General features: G+C 44.2%; 1 protein-coding gene across 4 annotated transcripts in view; it reads left to right on the top strand.

The window, feature by feature from the left end:
• The first annotated feature begins 354 nt into the window (after positions 1–354).
• Positions 355–22,939, top strand: part of LOC138980467 (arf-GAP with SH3 domain, ANK repeat and PH domain-containing protein 1-like) — a 75,562-nt gene continuing 52,977 nt past the window's right edge. For all 4 annotated transcript variants that reach the window (XM_070353342.1, XM_070353340.1, XM_070353339.1 and 1 more), the window contains exon 1: positions 355–550. In XM_070353342.1, coding sequence (XP_070209443.1) covers positions 419–550 — 132 coding nt within the window. In that variant the 5' untranslated portion in view covers positions 355–418. The remainder of the gene's footprint in view (positions 551–22,939) is intronic.

The raw sequence follows: 22,939 nt of genomic DNA, 5'->3' as shown, positions 1-22,939 counted from the left end.
TAAATGACAGTTGATAAAGCATGAGCACAAAAGATAAGCTCCTGTGGATTTCAGTTGAAAATAAAGTGTATCTCATTTCGTTTCAGTTTATTAAGATTGTCTATCATTCTGCATGTCATGTGCATCATTATTTTTGTTGCTGTCAATATCAATACTTGTTAACATCACTTAACATCGCTAATACTGCATGTGCAAAATGCAGACCAGTAGCATTTCAATACGAAAGAAGTAAATGAAAGTATTGCAAGCGATTGTTTTATGTTTTTTGACCTAATTAGCAAGATTCCTGGCGCTTGAATGATCGATTAGTTCAGAGCCGCGCCATCTTGAATGACCAAAATATCGTCGCTGCAGATGACTTCCTGTCTCAAAGAGGGAAGGGCCGAATCTGTCGGAATCTCCATTATTTTCTCTGGTTATGAAGCCAGATGATATGACAGACGTGTCTGAGTTTATTCGAGAAACATGGGAGGATGTGAAGTCGCCAACAACTTCAACGTTCGCGTTGAAGATGAACCACTGTCGAAATACGATCGGATATTTGGAGGAGGTAAGTCTTTCGTTCTGCTGTCTCTTTTGCCTTCATCCAAGCAATCAACAGTTGGGCATGCTTTGTTGCTGACTTGCAATGTGATATATATACCACATTGTTTGGATGGTTTGCTCTGAACTTGTAGACACTTTCTTGAAATGAGCGTTGAAGATTTCGAAGTCAGACCGTTGATGAGAATTTGTGCGCAGAGTGCGAGCGCACTGTCCGCCCCATGAAAGTGTCGTCTGCACAGTTGACGGCCGTCGCTTTTTGACAGTTCACAAATTTACAGCATCGACATCATTTGAAAGAAGGAAAGGGGGAAAGCTGATATATTAGCTATTGTTTCTGAAGAAAACACAGAATTGCTTAGCTTGATACTGCATACTATACATAGATGTATTTTGCTGGTTACATTGTTAGCCTGAATAAAGTAAATTATGTGAAAAAATATAAAGGACTAAATGTATAATGTAAGGTAACCCCTTCGCACCATAGTCCTTTAAACACATACGAATTAAGTATTTTCAAAGAAAGAAAGTAGGGGGAGAGAAGAAGTTTAACAACGAAAAAATTGCATAATATTATTAATATTAATTATTATATATTATATTTGTGCAAAAAAATGTTTTTAGGCCCCTCAGTTTCGTTAAAAAAATAGAAGATAGTCAGAACACTTGATCATGATATGTTTGTCAAATGTTTTATCAACTTTATTCTTTGTGTCATTTCTGTCTCGGTTTTTTTCTTTTCTTTTTTTGTTTTAGTATTGTTTCCCCCTCTTGCTCCTAATTGGATTTATTCATGTGTATTCCTGATGCATACTCTGCTTCCTCAATCATCACCACTTACTACATATGTATTGTCCTTATTTTTGTCTGGATGTGTCAGTTAGTATACATGTGTAATACTGCACATGTGAATGTGAATCATTGTTGTGATACAAATTACTGCGTAATTCCATAGAACTAGAAGCGACTCTGTGTTGGTCCCAAGCAAGTATAGTAGGAAATGTAGTGAGAGATATAGTTATTTCATGTAGTCAGCACAGATATCTGTTTGGTTCCTTGTTTTAACCGGGAATCTTTTAAGTTATCTACCAGTTGTGTATACCATTTTGAGAAAGCCTTGAGTGACAAGTCTTGCGATTGCAAATTTATGCTCACAGTCAAGCAACAGGGACATTTGCTGAGCATTTTATAATTACATGCAGAGAACACTCTTTCAAGAACTCACTATTTCAGTCACACTAACCCCCCCCCCCCCCCAACCACACACATACAAAGGAAAGTCATGCTTTATTATGGATCAACACTTTGTTTATAATGCGGCATGCCGGAAGATACTTTGTGTTCTTGATTTCTGTCACTGTTACTACTTGCAGAGGCTACTTTCACTTTCGTGCAGTGAGTTTCTGTTTGCAGTGTATAGCAAACTCTGACTTCGACTATCATTATCAATAACCTAGCAATGGCATTTGATGGTATTTTTAGTAAATTGACCATGCAGTGACCACTGAGTTTTCCATATAGTTGAAAATGTGCGTAATGTAAGTCAGCCTGTGCTTGGTTTTGTCTGCAGGCAACGTATGACCCCCATGACCCTTAAGTCACATGATCCTTCAGTTGAGTTATCAAGGTTAGCATTGACTGAACAAGTAGGAAGTGGTGTGTGAATGGCCTACTGGTGATTTCATTATGTGGTGAAGGATACTGTGGCAGTGTCATGTACACCTTATCCTGTTTACCAGCCAGTCACTTGGCAGTGCTCGCAGTCATCACTACTTGACCCTCAAGTGTGCAAAGCTTAGTCTATCAGCTGGGATCAGCCTATGAGGGTTTGGGGAAAAGTTTGTGGCTTTTACAGGAAATAATAATAATAATAATAATAATAAGAAGAACATTTATATCATAACGCGCACATATCTCACCACAAGGCGACTCAAGGCTTAGCTTCATTAAAAATTAAATGAAAATTGTAATTAATCTAAACTGCCTTTAGGTGGGACGATGACCTAGAAAAAAATCTTTGCCCTTTTGTTAGTTTTTGACTCACATGCGAAGCAAAAGTGAGTCTATGTACTCACCCGAGTCGTCCGTCCGTCCGTCCGTCCGGACGTCCGTCCGTCCGGAAAACTTTAACGTTGGATATTTCTTGGACACTATTCAGTCTATCAGTACCAAATTTGGCAAGATGGTGTATGATGACAAGGCCCCAAAAAACATACATAGCATCTTGACCTTGCTTCAAGGTCAAGGTCGCAGGGACCATAAATGTTGCCTAAAAACCAGCTATTTTTCACATTTTTCACATTTTCTCTGAGGTTTTTGAGATTCAATACCTCACCTATATATGATATATAGGGCAAAGTAAGCCCCATCTTTTGATACCAGTTTGGTTTACCTTGCTTCAAGGTCAAGGTCACAGGAGCTCTTCAAAGTTGGATTGTATACATATTTTGAAGTGACCTTGACCCTGAACTATGGAAGATAACTGTTTCAAACTTAAAAATTATGTGGGGCACATGTTATGCTTTCATCATGAGACACATTTGGTCACATATGATCAAGGTCAAGGTCACTTTGACCCTTATGAAATGTGACCAAAGTAAGGTAGTGAACCACTAAAAGTGACCATATCTCATGGTAGAAAGAGCCAATAAGCACCATTGTACTTCCTATGTCTTGAATTAACAGCTTTGTGTTGCATGACCTTGGATGACTATTCTGTCTCAGAACAGATAATGTCACCAAACGAACACTCTGTCACAAATCACAGTGAAACTCAACACTTTATTAATGATGCTTGATACAGAGTGATGATACGGTGAAACTGAAAAGGAAACAGGACAACGGTCAGTTAGAGGACAACGGTCAGTCACTGTCACGCAAACAAACGATCACGAGCATCGATAGAAGAAATATAGGCGTGAATAAGGTACACAAATCAATGACTAAAAGCTTACACAAACTGTGGTAACTACAAGAAAATAAGGATCAAAATCCCTGGATAAATACTTACAAAAACTGTGGAAACACAAAGGAACAATGAACGAAGCCGCTGAGGGCGAAACGAATGAGTGACGACTAAAGAGTGACGTTTATAATGACGTAAACACTGGACTGACGACACGCTGACTTTCTACCACAATCACGCAAAAGGAAATGATATTCACGCGAACATACACAATGAAATGAAAGTACGGTACGGAAATAACTGGGGACAGAACAATGACCTTGACCTTGGGTTAAGGTCACATGTATTTTGGTAGGAAAAATGTGTAAAGCATGTGAGTCGTATGGGCTTTGCCCTTCTTGTTGTTTAATTGATCTAAAGGCAAGTTGATGAGCTCAATGTCATCCTATTCAAATGGAAATATTGTGAGGCAGTGGTCAGTGAAACCTCCCTTTTGGTTTTATTAGGCCGGCCCAATTTAAGATTCCTGATCCTTTTTTAGACCTTGCTTTTTCAGATTTTCTGTTCAAAAGCTCTGCAAATTAACCTCCATTTCAAGACTCCCCCCTTTTTACATTTAGTCAAGTTTTGACTAAATGTTTTAACATAGAGGGGGAATCGAGACGAGGGTCGTGGTGTATGTGTGTCTGTCTGTGTGTGTGTGTGTGTGTGTGTGTGTGTGTGTGTGTGTGTGTGTGTGTGTGTGTAGAGCGATTCAGTGTAAACTACTGGACCGATCTTTATGAAACTTTACATGAGAGTTCCTGGGTATGGTATCCCCAGACGTTTTTTTTCATTTTTTTGATAAATGTCTTTGATGACGTCATATCCGGCTTTTTGTTAAAGTTGAGGCGGCACTGTCACACCCTCATTTTTCAATCAAATTGATTGAAAATTTTGTAAAGCAATCTTCGACGAAGGCCGGACTTCGGTATTGCATTTCAGCTTGGTGGCTTAAACATCTGAAAATTGTAATAAATTTATGTTTAATATAAAACGATCCAAATTTACGTTTATCTTATTCTACATCATTTCCTGATAAACAATCTCTGAAAATTAAAAATATAAAAATTATGATCAAAATTTTCCGAAATCGATTTAAAAACAATTTCATCTTATTTCTTGTCGGTTCCTGATTCCAAAAACATAGATATGATATGTTTGGATTAAAAACACGCTCAGAAAGTTAAAACGAAGAGAGGCACAGAAAAGCATGCTATGCAGCACAGCGAAACCACTACCGTGCTAAACAGGCTCGTCCGTTTCACTCCGTTTTGCACAAGCGGTGGACTACGGTCATTGTGGAAAAATGCAGTGCGTTCAGTTGCATTCTGTGAGTTCCACAGCTTGACTAAATGTAGTAATTTCGCCTTATGCGACTTGTTAATTCCTGATTTTCTCAGATCTTCAGAGGTCTTAAAAGGGGGGTTCCACTGTATCAATGAAAAGAATTACATTTTAAGGTTGTTAACCGGGACATGATTTATTATGACTTTGCATTTTCCCCTGGGGCCAATGTGGTAAACAGAACTGGGACATTCAAATCTGTCAGTGAGTTATTAGGGAATGACATATTTAGGTTAATCAGTTTTAGAGATACTTTTACTGTATGCAATTATAATAATTGCAGGGCAGATCTATGAGATTTCTGACATGTGCATGGCCTGGCGAATGGCAGATTTAGATGCTGTGTTGTTTTTGACAGCTGTAACTAAACTCTTTGCGGAATCACAAACTTTTTCCCCAACCCGCTTATGATACCACATTTGTTTTTGTTGTTAAGGTCTTTTGCTTCTGAGCTTGGTTCTTCGGTCATTGACTATATATATATATATGGAGAAAATGCGGCTTGTTATTGTTAATTAGCAGCCTGAGTATGATTTCACATTTCGGTATATTCCGGAAATCCGGATTCGTAATGTCTGTGGTGACGGTTTTTTGGTTGTTAATTATACAAATCCTTCAGCATCTGGGGGACCCCAGACCCCCCCTTAAACATTCTTCAGGATTCATGACATTTTTCAGTCCCACTCATGAATTTGGAATGCATGCCTCACTGTGTTGAAGAGAAACAACTCTTTCAAAACCCATATGCACCATACAGCGTTATCAAGGTGTGATCTGGTCATGATGAAAAACGGTGTTCGAAAATAACGCTGTATGGTGCATAATTATGGGTTTTTGAAAGAGTTGTTTCTCTTCACTGGACAGGTGAAGTGGTTAAATTTGCAGGTGTCACAGGAGGGGCTTGGGACTTGCTTCTACCTTTTAATGCGGTATGCAAGTTGGTGCTGTAACTTTTCTGTGTCATGCCGGCTGACGGGCGCAATGGCTTGGTGGTAAGATGCCGGCCTCCAAAGCGGAAGGTTGTGAGTTCGAATCCCGGCCGCGCCTGGTGGGTTAAGGTGGAGATTTTTCCGATCTCCCAGGTCAACTTATGTGCAGACCTGCTAGTGCCTTAATATCCCCCTTCGTGTGTACATGCAAGCACAAGACCAAGTGCGCACGGAAAAGATCATGTAATCCATGTCAGAGTTTGATGGGTTATAGAAACACGAAAATACCCTGCATGCTTCCTCTGAAAGCGGCGTATGGCTGCATGCCTGAATGGTGGGGTAAAAACGGTCATACACGTAAAAATCCACTCGTGCAAAAACACGAGTGTACGGGGGAGTTTCAGCCCACAAACGCAGAAGAAGAAGAATAATGAAATGAGACACTGACGAAGAAGACGACACGTGCACAATCAGCAGAAATAGCAAAAGCATTAATATTCATGAAAGTGAAAATGACAGTTGGTGATCGGAAACAGGCATTTAGAAGGGTCCGCATAACACATTAACAGTATTGTTCACAGTAACTTGAGTACGTTGTACTACATGCCACACGTCAATCACTTAATTCAATACTTTATCTAGGGGAGAACTTCTTAACCAAGATCATGTGCATCATGCAACGTCTCTTCATTTCTAAAAAGCTAAACAGACAAGTTTTGTTTAACTTTCCATCCAGTGGAGTTAATTGACACTGGGGTAAGCTTTAAGTCACACTGATATTTCCTCTCACTCGAAGTGTACTTTTGCTGCGTACTTACAGTTGATTGAGTAGTGTATTCACAGTGTACAGTTTGTTCACACATAGAGCGGATCTGTTAGTAATTATCCATCGGATCTGTTAGTAATTATCCATCGGATCTGTTAGTAATTATCCATCGGATCTGTTAGTAATTATCCATCGGATCTGTTGGTAATTATCCATCGGATCTGTTAGTAATTATCCGTTGTATCCCAAGGAGGTTATAGTGTTCTTCTCACACAGGGAGACAGTCAGTCAGTCAATATGAGGCTTATATCGCGCGTATTCCATGGGTACAGTTCTAAGCGCAGGGATTTATTTATTTATTTATTTTTTATTTTATATGCAATTTATATCGCGCACATATTCAAGGCGCAGGGATTTATTTATGCCGTGTGAGATGGAATTTTTTTACACAATGTCAATACATCACGCATTCACATCGGCCAGCAGATCGCAGCCATTTCGGCGCATATCCTACCTTTCACGGCCTATTATTCCAAGTCACACGGGTATTTTGGTGGACATTTTTATCTATGCCTATACAATTTTGCCAGGAAAGACCCTTTTGTCAATCGTGGGATCTTTAACGTGCACACCCCAAGCTTGATTACAGTGGAACCTCCCTTTTAAGACCTCCACAAACTTGAGAAAATCGGGTCTTTGGGCCAATTTACAGAGGTTATAAACAGAACGTCTCAGAAAACAGGGTCTTAAAGAATATAAGCGAGGGAGACTTAAAAGTTAAATTGAGGTGTTTTGAAAGGGGGGTTCCACTGTATAACTCCAGCAAGACAAACGCCATAACCAGTCCTAATAAGCCAGATGTAAGACATATTTATATATTTCAATCAAAACGAAAGTAGATCTTAGCTTGAATGTAAATTTTATCTTTGAAATATTTGCTTTGTGAGTCGTAACTGAATTAACCATGGTATTGTGTTGCTTAGTAATTGATGCATGAATTGACGTCTCGTAGAATGACACACCCCTGAGGAAGGCCTGGTAACAGGTCGAACATTTGGGCTGCCACTTGAAATTCTTTGTTTGGCTTTTCTTTTCCTTGATTTTGTTAATTGTTATATATAGTTTCCACCAACCGTTGCTGTACATGTGACACTGAGACTCCATTCTCCAGGTAGAAAGAGGAGACTGGGCTAATTAGGGATTATGAGAATTATTGACACCAACTGTAAGAGGTAATACCCGGTAATACATCTGATCACCAACCATTACAGCACTGGGGCTAACTATTCTTCAGGTGGAAGAATAAGAAAAAGACTTGGAGCTAATTAGAGATCGTGGGAATCAATGACGGGGTGTGATTGACCTGTACTGTCACTGCAGATACTGCCAGGCGCTAACAAACGTATTCCCTGGCGCGAGCTAACTGTTCCGTGGCCCTAGCCTGTAACTCTTCTCTTGCTCACTCTCTAAGAATGGCGCCAGGAATTTATCAATAAAGGTGGATTGCAGAGGGTCTGCCTGGAAGAAATTGCCAGTGTTGTTTAAGACTTGGTCTGCTTTGTAGCTGTCTGTGCTGAAGGCTTGGTCTGCTTTGTAGCTGTCTGTGCTGAAGGCTTGGTCTGCTTTGTATCTGTCAGTGCTGAAGGCTTGGTCTGCTGTGTAACTGTCAGTACTGTAGGCTTGGTCTGCTTTGTAGCTGTCAGTACTGAAGGCTTGGTCTGCTTTGTAGCTGTCAGTACTGAAGGCTTGGTCTGCTTTGTGGCTGTCAGTGCTGAAAGCTTGGTCTGCTTTGTAGCTGTCTGTGCTGAAGGCTTAGTCTGCTTTGTAGCTGTCAGTGCTGAAGGCTTGGTCTGCTTTGTAGCTGTCAGTGTTGAAGGCTTGGTCTGCTTTGTAGCTGACAGTGCTGAAGGCTTGGTCTGATTTGTTGCTGTCAGTACTGAAGGCTTGGTCTGCTTTGTAGCTGTCAATGCTGAAGGCTTGGTCTGCTTTGTAGCTGTCAGTGCTGAAGGCTTGGTCTGCTTTCTTGCTGTCAGTGCTGAAGGCTTGGTCTGCTTTGTAGCTGACAGTGCTGAAGGCTTGGTCTGATTTGTTGCTGTCAGTACTGAAGGCTTGGTCTGCTTTGTAGCTGTCAGTGCTGAAGGCTTGGTCTGCTTTGTAGCTGTCAGTGCTGAAGGCTTGGTCTGCTTTGTAGCTGTCAGTGCTGAAGGCTTAGTTGACAGTGCTGAAGTCTTGGTCTGCTTTGTAGCTGTCACTTGGTAAAGGCTTGGTCTGCTTTATAGCTGTCAGTGCTGAAGGCTTAGTCTGCTTTATATCTTTCAGTGCTGAAGGCTTGGTCTGCTTTGTAGCTGTCACTTGGTAAAGGCTTGGTCTGCTTTATAGCTGTCAGTGCTGAAGGCTTAGTCTGCTTTGTATCTGTCAGTGCTGAAGGCTTGGTCTGCTTTATAGCTGTCAGTGCTGAAGGCTTAGTCTGCTTTGTATCTGTCAGTGTGGAAGGCTTGGTCTGCTTTTTAGCTGTCACTTGGTAAAGGCTTGATCTGCTTTGTAGCTGTCAGTACTGAAGGCTGTTTTTGTAGGCACAGGTTTAAGGGATATTATCCACCTGTAACAGCGCTTTTTAGTGGCTGAAATACAACACAAATGAATCACTTAATTTTGTGTTTTTTTCTCTCCATTTATTGTTATTGTTACTGAAAATCCACTAAGCTGATGAACTGGAGAACGTTTTGTTTTCCCAAATCTCTGATAACTCGCCTGTTGGTCTGTTTTTTTTCTTATTCTTGACGTTAGTCTTTTTGTTCAGTATTGTTTTCTGGTACAATGTAACTGAACACTTTGAATGAACAGGCTGCAATGTTGAGAGCCCTTATTTTCCTTATTTTTATAAGGACGCTAACATCTCCAGTCTTTTCAAGCTAAGCATTTGAATGATGTCATTGTAAGAGGAAACTGTTGGAGAGGTCTGAACTGGATGAGCGTTAAAGTCGCCACTGTTATTTCCTCTCACATTTTACAAACTCATGTGACACCCCTTGAATTGAAAACAGTTAACTTGAGGGGGGGGGGGGGGGGCTTTTTGATTTTAGATTTCGCTTTCTGTTTTATTGCAACTACAACTGTGATCGAAGCCCGACAGTTTGTGTCAAGGTGAAGGCCAGGTTGAAAGCAGCGGAAGACATGTCTAACGGCGTCAGCAATCTCAGAAGTGCACCGAGCACTGATTGTTCTGAATCTGGGTACAGGTGTACCTGTGTTGTGAGGCCCCTGAGATCTTCTTCTTCTCGTTCGTCCCTGAGATGAAAAGATGCATTTTGAGACGGGCGCTGTGGCGTGGAGATAAGACGTCGGCCTCTTAATCGGAAGGTCATGAGTTCGAATCCCGGCCGCGGCCGCCTGGTGGGTTAAGTGTGAATATTTTTCCGATCTCCCAGGTCAACTTATGTGCAGACCTGCTAGTGGCTTATCCCCCTTCGTGTGCACACGCAAACATAAGACCAAGATCGCACGGAAAAGATCCTGTAATCCATGTCAGAGATCGGTGGGTTATAGAAACACGAAAATACCCAGCATGCTTCCTCCGAAAGCGGCGTATGGCTGTCTAAATGGCGGGGTAAAAACGGTCATACACGTAAACAAATCCACTCGTGCAAAAACACGAGTGTACGTGGGAGTTTCAGACCACGAACGCAGAAGAAGAAGAAAAGGATGCATTTTGACCCAAATGCACTTGTCTAATGACAGGGCCAGGCCTAGGCTCATGCACTTTTGTCTGGTGTCAAGACCACGGGTGTACTTTGATCGCAGACAACGCTGTACTCCAATCATAAGCCGTCAGCCTGTTCACAAAAGTATGTGCCACAACCAGGAAGCAGCAAAAGTGTTTGTTAAAGAACCTGTCACCCATCCACACACCCCACCCCCTTGCTTTTGTAGGTAGATATGAAGATTTTTTCATGGTTCGAGTTTCAGTTCACAAAGTGACATGATGTTTTTAGTTTGAGGTGTGAAGAATGCTGCCTTCCAACATTCTCATTAGTTACTCAGTGCACAGCACAGGTCTGATGGATTTCACTTCCTTTCTGTGGTGTGGCTGTTTGCCCAATTCCCTTGTTCTCTGTTTCTCTGTTTTGCCTTTGCTTCATGGCGACCCTTGACACATTGTTGTCAGGATTGCAGCACCATGCTTCAACTTGACTTCAAGAAGTTTAGTTTTGAACTCATTGTTCAATGATTGGTACATGTTGTTGTAAACGTTGCAATTACAGCTAAACAATATAACTTTATAAGGGGCTCAGCTCAGTTTTAAAGTACACGGAAGGAAAGAAGCACAAAAAAAGAGACATGTGGGCTTCGGTGACAAGGGGCGGGGGGGGGGGGGGGGGGGGCGCTTGAGGTAGCAAGAAGGTACAGGCTTTGTTGAGAAAAGGAGGAGGAGCGGGGGGGGGGGGGGGGGGGGGTGTGAGAGAAATTGATGAAGGCAATCTCTCAAGCATTGATTTCTTGCGCACACCGTCCGCTTCCCGTCCGCGCCGACTTGTGTTTTGAAGTGGCGGGCAGCAAGGCCAGGAAAGCTGTCACCCCCAATCTTCCTGCTTGCCTGGCTTCGGGGCGGGAGAGACAACTTACAGGGCTTTTTACGTCATGACGTACGTCTGACGAGCAACTTGTGACGAGCGCGTGCGCAGGGAAACAGTGCTTCGCTCTCGGTGTGGCCTCCATAGAACAATTACGTTGTTCGCCGATTTAAACAAAACAACAACACACTTTTGGCATTATTTTTTAAAACTTTGTCCATCATAATTTTCTTTGTTACTGGGTACTGTTACTCTCTAAACGGTGGTGGTTCATTCAAATGTTCGGAAAATCGCTGTTAAACTTGTTTGTATTTTGTAATCGTCAAATGAAAACAAAACAGCAAGCAAACTCACCAGCAAGTCAATGTTAACCATGCCACACCAGCAAGTCAATGACAATGTTAACCATGCCACACCAGCAAGTCAATGCTAACCATGCCACACCGAAAGTAGTGGCTCTATAGATCTAGTGCTAGACTTTATTTCCTGCGCGCGTTGTCGTCGGTCTTACGTCATGACGTGAAAAGCGCTGTGAGTTAAACTTTCCCGCTTCGGGGCGGCCTGAGTCGAGTGTAACTCTTTCTGTCAATGTCATTGATTTCGTAACTTCTGTTTTAGAGGTGCTGACTTCCCCCCCCCCCCCTCCCTCCCTCCCTCCTTCACTGTGTGACCGTGAGAGTGTGTGCAATGAAGGGTGCTGCACAGAGCTACATTGTCAGACCACCCAGATGGCTTTGCGTAACGGAAAGTTGTAGAGGCAATGGTGGAGGTGGTGGTGGTGGTGGTGCAAGTGTGCTTGATAGGAGCAGTGGGGGTTGTGTGGGAGGGGTGTAGATGAGAGAGAGAGAGAGAGAGAGAGAAGAGAGAGAGAGGGAGAGGGAGAGAGAGAGGGACAATGACAATTCTTTATTTAACGAGGGTAGTAGATTAAGCAGTGGTCTGCTTTTTTACATCCAGCCCTCGCCCTAAAGAGGGACTAACTACAAAAATGAAATAAAAATACAAAATGGGGAAAGAGAGAGAGAGGGAGAGAGAGGATGCGGTGTGTGTATGAGTGTGAATGTGTGTGTGACGTGTGTGTACATATGTGTGTGTTAATGTTTGTGTGTGTGTGTGTGTGTGTGTGTGTGTGCGCGCGCGTGCGTTTGTGGGTGTGTGTTACGGCTCTTCCTTCTCTCCCCTGCTTCTACACAGACGCACTTTGCAGAGTGTTACAAGTTGCACCTTGCGAAACAGGACACAATCATTTTAACCGTTCACGGCAACTAGATAATTTCTCACCAACAGCTGTCATTACTATTAATTGCAGATCATTAGCAGCATTATGTCCTTAATTACCCAGGGCATCAAAGCTGTCTCCGCATTCTTGACGAATGTTTATGTTATGAATCCCAGAACTGCCTGGTATACTGACCGCTTGTAACACTTTGCAGCCAAACATTGTTAGTGGTTGAAAACGACGTTAAACACCAAATAAAGAAAGATAGAAAGAAACATTGTTAGGTTGCTGACGTCGTGTGTGTGTGTGTGTGTGTGTGTGTGTGTGTGTGTGTGTGTGTGTGTGTGTGCTTGATGGGTGAGAGAGAGAGTGTTGCAGCGATTGCGAATTTGGAAACACTACGGTGTGTGGGTTTGGGATGTTTGTGTGTGCGGGGGTGGGGGGGGGGGGGGGCGTGGTCGGTGGATAGTGGTTGCGGTAAGTGACTGAGTATGTGTGTCGGTGGGGGAGGGGGGGGGGGACGATTTGACATCAACCTGCAGCTCAGTCCACGCAAGCTTAGGACAGTGTTCAATAAATCGTCAACTCAGCGTTTTGCAAAGGCCAAACAGGGCAAAACCATGGAACCATTGTGTGATAATCAGCGACTGGCGTTGAACGGGCCAAAATGACACCTCTAAAGTCTAATGTATCTGCCATTCAGGGGCGACATAAGTGGTCGTAGTCTATGCCATGCTGTACATGTTCACAAAATGCCTCTCTCTCTGCTTCCAGCGACACAGGCACAGGGCATTTGTTGAGATAAAGGCGGCCAGCGACACAGGCACAGGGCATTTGTTGAGATAAAGGCGGCCAGCGACACAGGCACAGGGCATTTGTTGAGATAAAGGCGGCCAGCGACACAGGCACAGGGCATTTGTTGAGATAAAGGCGGCCAGCGACACAGGCACAGGGCATTTGTTGAGATAAAGGCGGCCAGCGACACAGGAACAGGCATTTGTTGAGATAAAGGCGGCCAGCGACACAGGCACAGGGCATTTGTTGAGATAAAGGCGGCCAGCGACACAGGCACAGGGCATTTGTTGAGATAAAGGCGGCCAGCGACACAGGCACAGGGCATTTGTTGAGATAAAGGCGGCCAGCGACACAGGCACAGGGCATTTGTTGAGATAAAGGCGGCCAGCGACACAGGCCATTTGTTGAGATAAAGGCGGCCAGCGACACAGGCACAGGGCATTTGTTGAGATAAAGGCGGCCAGCGACACAGGCACAGGGCATTTGTTGAGATAAAGGCGGCCAGCGACACAGGCACAGGGCATTTGTTGAGATAAAGGCGGCCAGCAAACACAGGCACAGGGCATTTGTTGAGATAAAGGCGGCCAGCGACACAGGCACAGGGCATTTGTTGAGATAAAGGCGGCCAGCGACACAGGCACAGGGCATTTGTTGAGATAAAGGCGGCCAGCGACCCAGGCACAGGGCATTTGTTGAGATAAAGGCGGTCCTTTATTCAGCCCGAAGTCGACTTCGCGAAGTCTTTTTTTAACTGAAAACTCAGCGCTCGTGTGGCCAGCTTCGCGAAGTGACGATAAAAATGTGTGGTGGGCTTTCATGATGTTGCTGTTGTCGCAAGAACAAGGAAGGCTCACTCAGATAATGTTACCTCTCCCATTCAGAGTAACGAGTTCTTACTCAGTTTCCGCATTGCTTGTTGATTACGTTACTAATGCCAACTCTCTCTCTCTCTCTCTCTCTCTCTCTCTCTCTCTCTCTCTCTCTCTCTCTCTCTCTCTCTCTCTCTCTCTCTCTCTCTCTCTCTCTCTCTCTCTCTCTCTCTCTCTCTCTCACTCTCTCTCTCTCTATCTCTCTCTATCTCTCTATCTCTCTCTCTCTATCTCTCTCTCTCTATCTCTCTCTCTCTCTTTGTCTCTCTATCTCTCTCTCTCTCTCTATCTCTCTCTATCTCTCTCTATCTCTCTCTATCTCTCTCTCTATCTCTCTATCTCTCTGTCTCTCTCTGTCTCTCTCTGTCTCTCTCTCACTCTCTCTCTCATGATGATGTTGCTGTTGTCGCAAGAACAAGGAAGGCTCACTCAGATAATGTTACCTCTCCCATTCAGAGTAACGAGTTCTTACTCAGTTTCCGCATTGCTTGTTGATTACGTTACTAATGCCAACTCTCTCTCTCTCTCTCTCTCTCTCTCTCTCTCTCTCTCTCCCTCTCTCTCTCTCTCTATCTCTCTCTCTCTGTCTCTCTATCTCTCTCTATCTCTATCTCTCTGTCTCTCTCTCTGTGTGTCTCTCTCTATCTCTCTCTCTCTGTCTCTCTCTCTTTCTCTATCTCTCTCTCTGTCTCTCTCTCTCTCTCTGTCTCTCTCTCTCTCTCTCTCTCTCTGTGTCTCTCTGTCTCTCTCTCTCTCTCTGTCTCTCTCTCTCTTTCTCTGTCTCTCTCTCACTGTCTCTCTCTCTCACTGTCTCACTCTCTCTTTCTTTCTCTCTCTGTCTCCCTCTCTCGCTTGCTCACTCGCTCTCTCTCTCTTGCTCGCTCTCTCTCACTCTCTCTCTCTCGCTCGCTCGCTCTCTCTCTCTCTCTCTCTCTCTCTCTCTCTCTCAATCTTTCTCTCTCTGTCTCTCACCCTCTCTGTGTCTATCTCTCTCTTGATCTTTGTCTCTCCTCTGTCTCTCCTCTGTCTCTCCTCTGTCTCTCCTCGGGGCGGGGCGAAGGGGACAGAGCTTTTTTTGTCTTGTTTGTTTTTCTTCCTTCTAGAACTTTGCAAAGTAAGTCCGAACATTTAATTGTGTATCTGTGTAAAGGATCTCCGTCAGGCGCCTATGCTCTCTAAAAGTGACACACAGCATAGACCTACACATAGACCATTTATCCTACACTAGTCCCTGCACACAGCCAGGAAGCAATCCTGGCGCACAGTAGAACGTCTCGATCTCTGAGAACAGCAAGAGCAAGAAACGAGGGCAGGATCAGAAGGCAAGAAAAGATGACTAAGAAGAAACAAACAAGACACAGAGAGAGAGAGAGAGAGAGAGAGAGAGAGAGAGAGAGAGAGAGAGAGAGAGAGAGAGAGAGAGAGAGAGAGAGAGAGAGAGAGAGAGAGAGAGAGAGAGAGAGAGAGAGAGAGAGAGAGAGAGAGAGAGAGAGAGAGAGAGAGAGAGAGAGAGAGAGAGAGAGAGAGAGGTGGGGGAGATGGAGAGAGAGAGAGAGAGGTGGGGGGAGATGGAGAGAGAGGGAGAGAGAGAGAGAGGTGGGGGAGATGGAGAGAGAGAGAGAGAGAGAGGTGGGGGGAGAGAGAGAGAGAGAGAGAGAGAAAGAGAGAGAGAGAGAGGGAGAGGGGGGGATGGAGAGAGAGAGAGAGAGAGAGAGAGAGAGAGAGAGAGAGAGAGAGAGAGAGAGAGAGAGAGAGAGAGAGAGAGAGAGAGAAAAACACGAACGAACTTTATTTTATAGGTTTAATTTAACAAAATTAATACTAGAGATGTAAAAAATCACTCAATAATCATACAAAAAAGAAAGTGCTAAATGCAATCAGAAGAATGATAATAACAATTTGTTTTTAAAGTTAGAAAGAACTGAACCAGCAAGAGACAGAAAAAACGTCCCCAAACAAACAAACACACGAACAAACAAGCCATATGCAATTAGAGAGAGGGAGAGGGAGAGTATAATTCGAGCGTAACGAGCAAAAAGGAAGGGAAGTAAAAAATGAAACTAAAAACGAAAAAAGAAGAAGAAGAAAGACAAGAGAAAGATAAGTTGCTAAGGAGGTGGGGGGGGGGGGGGGGAGATGGGCGGGTGACGGGCGGATGAATGAGGTTCCCGACGTTTATTTTCTGTGGCAATGAAGAACTTTTTTTTTGGTCTCTCTCTCTCTATATCTCCTTTTCTTTGGTGTGTGTGTGTTTCATTGCCTTTTAATGTTACCGTGTGGTCCCTGCTCTGTGAAGAAGGATGGCAGGCTAAGTTATTGCTTTAGCACAGGTTGTGCCATCACTGAAAACAACCTTGTTCTGTTTTGGAGGAAAGGAGAACATCTTGAAGGGGAGGGAAACAACAGTAACGCTTTATCAATGTCTCTGTCTGTCTGTCTCTCACTCTCTCTCTCTCTGTCTCTGTCTCTCTCTCTCTCTGTCTCTCTCTGTCTGTCTCTCTCTCTCTCTCTCTCTCTCTCTCTCTCTCTCTCTCTCTCTCTCTCTCTCTCTCTGTCATAGTGAACGTATCAGGCAGGTTAGGCTGTGAGCCACTGTATCGCAAGCACTAGCAGTGCCAACCCACTTCCTCTTCCTGCTCTGTCTGCCACTGTATCGCTAGCAGTGCCAACCCACTTCCTCTTCCTGCTCTGTCTGCCACTGTATCGCTAGCAGTGCCAACCCACTTCCTCTTCCTGCTCTGTCTGCCACTGTATCGCTAGCAGTGCCAACCCACTTCCTCTTCCTGCTCTGTCTGCCACTGTATCGCTAGCAGTGCCAACCCACTTCCTCTTCCTGCTCTGTCTGCCACTGTATCGCTAGCAGTGCCAACCCACTTCCTCTTCCTGCTCTGTCTGCCACTGTATCGCTAGCAGTGCCAACCCACTTCCTCTTCCTGCTTTGTCTGCCACTGCTAATGTCACTGTGTCGTGAAGTGTGTGTGTGTGTGTGGTGTGTGTGTGTGTGTGTGTGTGTGTCTAAATGCCAATGTGCCATTTATTTCCACACCCTGAAGACAAACCTTGTCTGTGTGTCTGTGCGTCTGTTTGAGAAAGAAACAGAGCGAGCGAGAGACCGAGAGACGCAAAGGATTTATTTCATTAGGCCATTGCCCCTGTTGGAGAACATGTGCAGCAAGAAAACAATTGAGAGAGAGAGAGAGAGACAGAGACAGAGAGAGAGAGAGAGAGAGAGAGAGAGAGAGAGTCCAGTCAGCAATGATTGATTCGCTTGATCAGGGGCGCCGGCGTGTACAGTGATAGGATAGCACGTTGGTCTGCAATAGAGAGGGAGAGGGAGGGAGAGAGTGTGTGTATGATGTGTGTGTGTGTGTGTGTGTGTAAATGGTCACACGTACGTTGTCCGACATCCTGTTTGCCAATGCCGATGGGCAGTCAGTTATTAGAGGTCATGTTTTATGCATAACATTTTGCCCGCAATACAATATGTACACAGCGTGACATGAAACAGTGCTTTTTTGTGACAGGGTATGCAGAGATCGAATGGGGACGGGGACTGGGTGGAGGGGGAGGGGGAGGGTCTGGGGGTTCGGACACTGAGAGAGAGAGAGTCAGGTCAGAGACTGTGGAGTACTCTCCGGTCTCTGGTTAGGTTGATAGATTTTGCTCTATCACACATTTTCACAGAAAGAAAGACTTCAGTTTGGTCGGTTCCTGCTCCGCCCCACCCCTCATCTTTCACACACACACACACACACATTCTCTCTTTCCAATTTCATTTTTTACTTCGATCCCTTCCTTTTTCTCGTTACGCTCGAATTATTCTCTCTCTCTCTCTCTCTCTCTCTCTCTCTCTCTCTCTCTCTCTCTCTCTCATCACTTTCTTTTTGTCGCGATAAGGTCCACACACAAAAATAGTCTGTTTACGGTAACATAGGCAAAAGAAAAGAAAAATAGGGTCGGTAGGTCGGGATTTTTTTTCTCCAAAAAATAGACTTTGTTTTAAATTTTTATTATTTTTTTTTTAAATTCAAATTTTTTTTTTTCCAAATGCCCAAAAAAAGTTTAGGGTCGCGCGAAAAAAATAGGGTCGGTCGGGATACCGTAAACAGACTTTTTTTTTCTTTTGTCTGATGATTGAGTGACATTTTACATGTCTAGTATTTGCTTAAACATGTAAAGTTCGTTCGTTCTCTTTCCCTCTCTCTCCCTCCCTCTCTCTCTCCCTCCCTCCCCCCTCTCTCTGAGAAACTACAGAGAGGGACGTATGACTACTGCACACACACACACACACACACGCGCGTGCGCACGCGCATTTTTCATCGCCGTTTATCTATTTCTCCCTCCCACGTTCCTCTCTATCCACTACAATGAATAACTATCTGAATACAGTCGTCCTTGTTTGTATAGAAAGGAAAACAATACGGGCAGCTTTGGACCATTCAAGCCATCAAAGATCGTGAATGCTGCAACAAGAAATGCGACACAGAGCACGGCCGCCATTTATATACGTCACACCGCTCTCCCTTCCTTCCTGGTTGTCTCCCTTCCTTCCTAATTATTCCCCTTCCTTTCTTCTCAGTCACACTTCCCCGTTGTCTTGCTTTTTGCCCTTTCGTTTCTCACCCCCTCGCCTTTAGTTTTAGGATTTTTTCCACCGCTAGTGTCATAGTGAAGCTGTGGCTAAATTGGTGATGTAGGTTATTATTAGTGCCACACGTGTGCTAGAAGCACGTGCAAACAAGCGCGAGCAAATTGGATGGCGTGTGAGTGTGAACTGAACGAGACAAAAACTGAACGAGACAAAAAAAGACAAAGGGGAGACAAAAAAAGTAAGTCGACATGGACAAGGCATTTTTGGAAAGGGGGCACTGAAATTGGAAGGTTTTTATGTTCATTTTGTTTAAAGTACACTCCTTCCCATGTAAACAGTTCAGTTCACCGTCTCAGAGCCGGCCAGGCTTGTCATGGTATCAGACCACCCCTCCACTTGGTCACATACCACAAATGAACAACCTCTGTGCTCTTTGTGCAGTATGAGATTTTTTTTATAATGAATTGATTTCTTAAAAATCCACTAGTTGCATACATTACCAAATTAGTTCCCATGGTGCACAAGCAGCATTATTCAGGCGGTTCACGCCCCCCGCGGGTTAGGGGGAACAATTTACCCGATGCTCCCCAGCATGTCATAAGAGGCGACTAACGGATTCTGTTTCTCCTTTTACCCTTGTTAAGTGTTTCTTGTATAGAATATAGTCAATGTTTGTAAAGATTTTAGTCAAGCAGTATGTAAGAAATGTTAAGTCCTTTGTACTGGAAACTTGCATTCTCCCAGTAAGGTCATATATTGTACTACGTTGCGGGCCCCTGGAGCAATCTTTTGAATAGTGCTTTTGTGAACAAGAAACAATTAACAAGTGGCTCTATCCCATCTCCCCCCTTTCCCCTATCCCATCCCCCCCCCCCCCACCCCCCTTTCCCCGTCGCGATATAACCTTGAATGGTTGAAAACGACGTTAAACACCAAATAAAGAAAGAAATCCCATGTCAAAGCCCAAGCCGGGTCTGAGACGGCGAGCCAAACTATTTTTTTAATTTTATTTTTTATTTTTTTTATTATTCTCTTTATTTATAGAGCGCCTTATCCGAAGTTCAAAGCGCTTTTCACGAGAAGGAGTGTGCGGGCTATACATAGCATGTCTTGCATGTCATTTCAGTGTCATTTTCTGAAGGACACCGGGTAATCACATATCAGCAATAAAATGGTGGAGTTCTTTGAAGTGAGCAGCATTTGATGGATTATTTCTGGCATAAAACCTCTGGTTTTGTGGAAATGGGATCAGATATATTAATATGGTTTTGTTCACTCATAATGCCTAATGGGACAAAAGAAAGCTTAGCAGAAGCATGCACACCGCGTACACCTCATTATACACATACATAGTGACACACAAACTCGCGCGCACACACACACTCACACACTCACACACTCTTATACTCCAGCTAGCGTACAACTGTCGACAGTGATACGCTCACATGCATTTACGAGAAATACAGACAACCAGCGAAAAGAGAGAGACACAGAGAGAGACACAGAGAGACACGAGAGAGAGAGAAAGAGAGAGACAGAGACAGAGAGAGAGAGAGAGAGAGAGAGAGAGATGTGGGCTATTACAGTCAGAAACTTCTGTTTTACCCTCGGGATAGAGTCTCACACTTCCATTTATTTTTTTAAGTTAACAAAAATCGCTGGAGGATAGGGTGGAGTAACAGGAACCTAGCCAAGCTTATGGATGAAATTTGAGTCCAAACTGCATCAGCTTTTCAGCATGGTAATACATTCCTCTAGGGCAGGGAGAATTGGAAAAGGGACGGCTGTTGGAAAGGGAAGGTGGGGAGGGGTGGGGGTCACAGACGTACATGCCTGTGGGTGAGGGTAGGCTGTTAAAGTTGTTAGCTACGCTTCACATACGGTCCGACTTTCCCCTGGGTTTGTTTCAAGCAATTGCCGCATGGCATTTTTGTTACAAGGACATGTGTGTCGCATGTGCCGCCAGGATTTTTGTCCAGACACGTGAAAGGCACATTACTTCCAGTCAGTGTCAACGATTCGGCACCACCACAAATCTGAAGGCAGCGCAATGTCTTAGGGTTTTTGGGAGCATTTATGCCATCAAAGATCGTGAATGCAGCGCAATGTCTTAGGGTTTTTGGGAGCATTTATGCCATCAAAGATCGTGAATGCAGCACAATGTCTTAGGGTTTTTGGGAGCATTTATGCCATCAAAGATCGTGAATGCAGCACAATGTCTTAGGGTTTTTGGGAGCATTTATGCCATCAAAGATTGTGAATGCAGCAACAAGAAATACTACATGATAAGCACGACCGCCATTTATAGACGTCACACTGCTGTCCCTTCCTTCCTGGCTGTCGATTTGAACACACACCAACATTCAACAGCGTGTCTGCCTCCTTTGCAGACTTCCACTTTCTTTAAAAAAAAAAATTTTTTGTTTAAATGACATGGGTGTCAAAAATCCAAAACAGATAGACTGCTAACGTTCCAAATGAAGAATGAAAGTTGTCACACAATGTGTACTGTAGACAGGAAGCAGCCGGGCTGTAGAGTCTGAACACGCACCCAACTGGAAGAATGCTCTTACCCTAAAGCTTGGACAAATATGCAGGCCTGAATCTGGCGAGTATTTTACTCGCCATGGCAAGAAGAAACATGTAACTGGCGAGTAGAAATGTTCATCTACTCGCCAAATGCGAGTAAAGTTGCTGAAACGAATGGTTGGTTTGGCGAGTAAAAGTTTCTCTCTGGTTAGTAAATTATGAAAAGTACGTACTAGCCAAAGGCCAGTGCACCATTTTGTGGACTTTCAGCGCTGAGTATGTGATGGCTGACACATACTAGAGGGGGAGGGGGGAGGGGGGAGGCATAAAACGTCCTCACTGATAACAAACCTATTACTATTAGGAATATGACTGTATGTGGTGATATTTCTATGCAATGACACACAGGAAGGGCTGTGTCTTTAAACAAGATGTGGTGTTGGTGAGAGTTGTTGGCCTTGTTGATTGGAGTCAGGCAAACAAGCAGTAGATCTTTGAGTCAGGCGTGGTTGTAACGTGTTGTTGGCCGTCTACGCGTGTATACACACTCCCCCCACCCCCTGCCCCCACTCACTCACTCAGTCGCGGAGTCACTCGCCGTTTGTTCCAGTTCACCTATATCTTAATTTGCACGTTCCGCCTAGTGTAGCACTGTAATTTACAAGAGTATTATGTGGCGACTGTCGTGCATTTGATACTCATTCTGTGAGTTGTCTGACACTCTGTAATCAGTAACTGTATGTTCACACTTTGTAAGGCACGTGGAGAGAGAGAGTGAGCGAGACGGAGAGATGGGGGGGGGGGGGGGGGGGGGGCGAGAGAGAGAGAGGGGGGGATGGAGAGAGAGAGAGAGAGAGAGAGAGAGAGATAGATGTTATTTCTTTATTTGTTGATGGTATTTCAACTGTGGTATTGTTTGAAAGACTGGCAGTCGTGGCGGCTGTTCGCTACGCTTCAACTGCGTTCTGAGTTTCCTCTTGGTCGCGTGTGCTAGTTTTTGTTCGTGTTTACATTTAGTCAAGTTTTTTTCTTCGTTTTGTTGAGACACATCGACATGGGTGAGATGCCGGATGGACTGAGTTGCTGGGCTTGTTAATTCATTAGTTTGCTCGACTCAGCGACACACCCTCATCATCAAAGATATTCTACTGCAGCGCACAGACATTTTTCTGCGTCTGTGACTGCAGCGTACCAGTATAATATCTTTGCCCTCATGGCGGCTGCTGGTTAGCTACGCTTCACCCAGTGTAACGATGTGAGATTGGCCCCTCTGTCACCTTACCCCCTCGATATACAGCCTGTTCCAAAAGAAACGCAACCAACCTGTTTGCAAAATCAAAGTGCAAAATTTATTTAGCAAATAATATTTCATGAAGTTACATACGTGACGACATAGGGACAACTCAAGTTTCAACATGGTTTTTTTCAGTGTTTAGGGCCGTTGCTCATCAGTGATCATAATATATGTAACTCTTGTGGGCGTCTCTTTGTAGACTACCCATTGGTCACTGACTCCCTGTGTGTGTTAGTCTGCTTCTACCCAGTACAACCTGTCTATTTCTCTGTCTATCTATGTCTGTCTCTCTCTCTGTGTCTCTGTGTCTCTCTCTCCCTGTCTTTCTCCCTGTCTCTCTCTCCCTGTCTCTCTCTCTCCCCCCTCTCTCTCTCTCTCCCCCTCTCTCTCTCTCTCTCTCCCCCTCTCTCTCTCCCCCTCTCTCTCTCCCCCCTCTCTCTCCCTCTCTCTCTCCCTCCCCCCCTCTCCGTCTCTCCCTCCCTATCTCTCTCTCTCGTCTCTCTCGCTCTCTCCTTCCCTATCTTTCTCTCTGTCTCTGCTCT

This window comes from Littorina saxatilis, linkage group LG11 (genome assembly GCF_037325665.1).
Source record: "Littorina saxatilis isolate snail1 linkage group LG11, US_GU_Lsax_2.0, whole genome shotgun sequence".
NCBI lineage: Eukaryota > Metazoa > Mollusca > Gastropoda > Littorinimorpha > Littorinidae > Littorina > Littorina saxatilis.
Note: the sequence above shows the minus strand (reverse complement) of the source record. Positions and strands in the feature narration are given on the sequence as shown.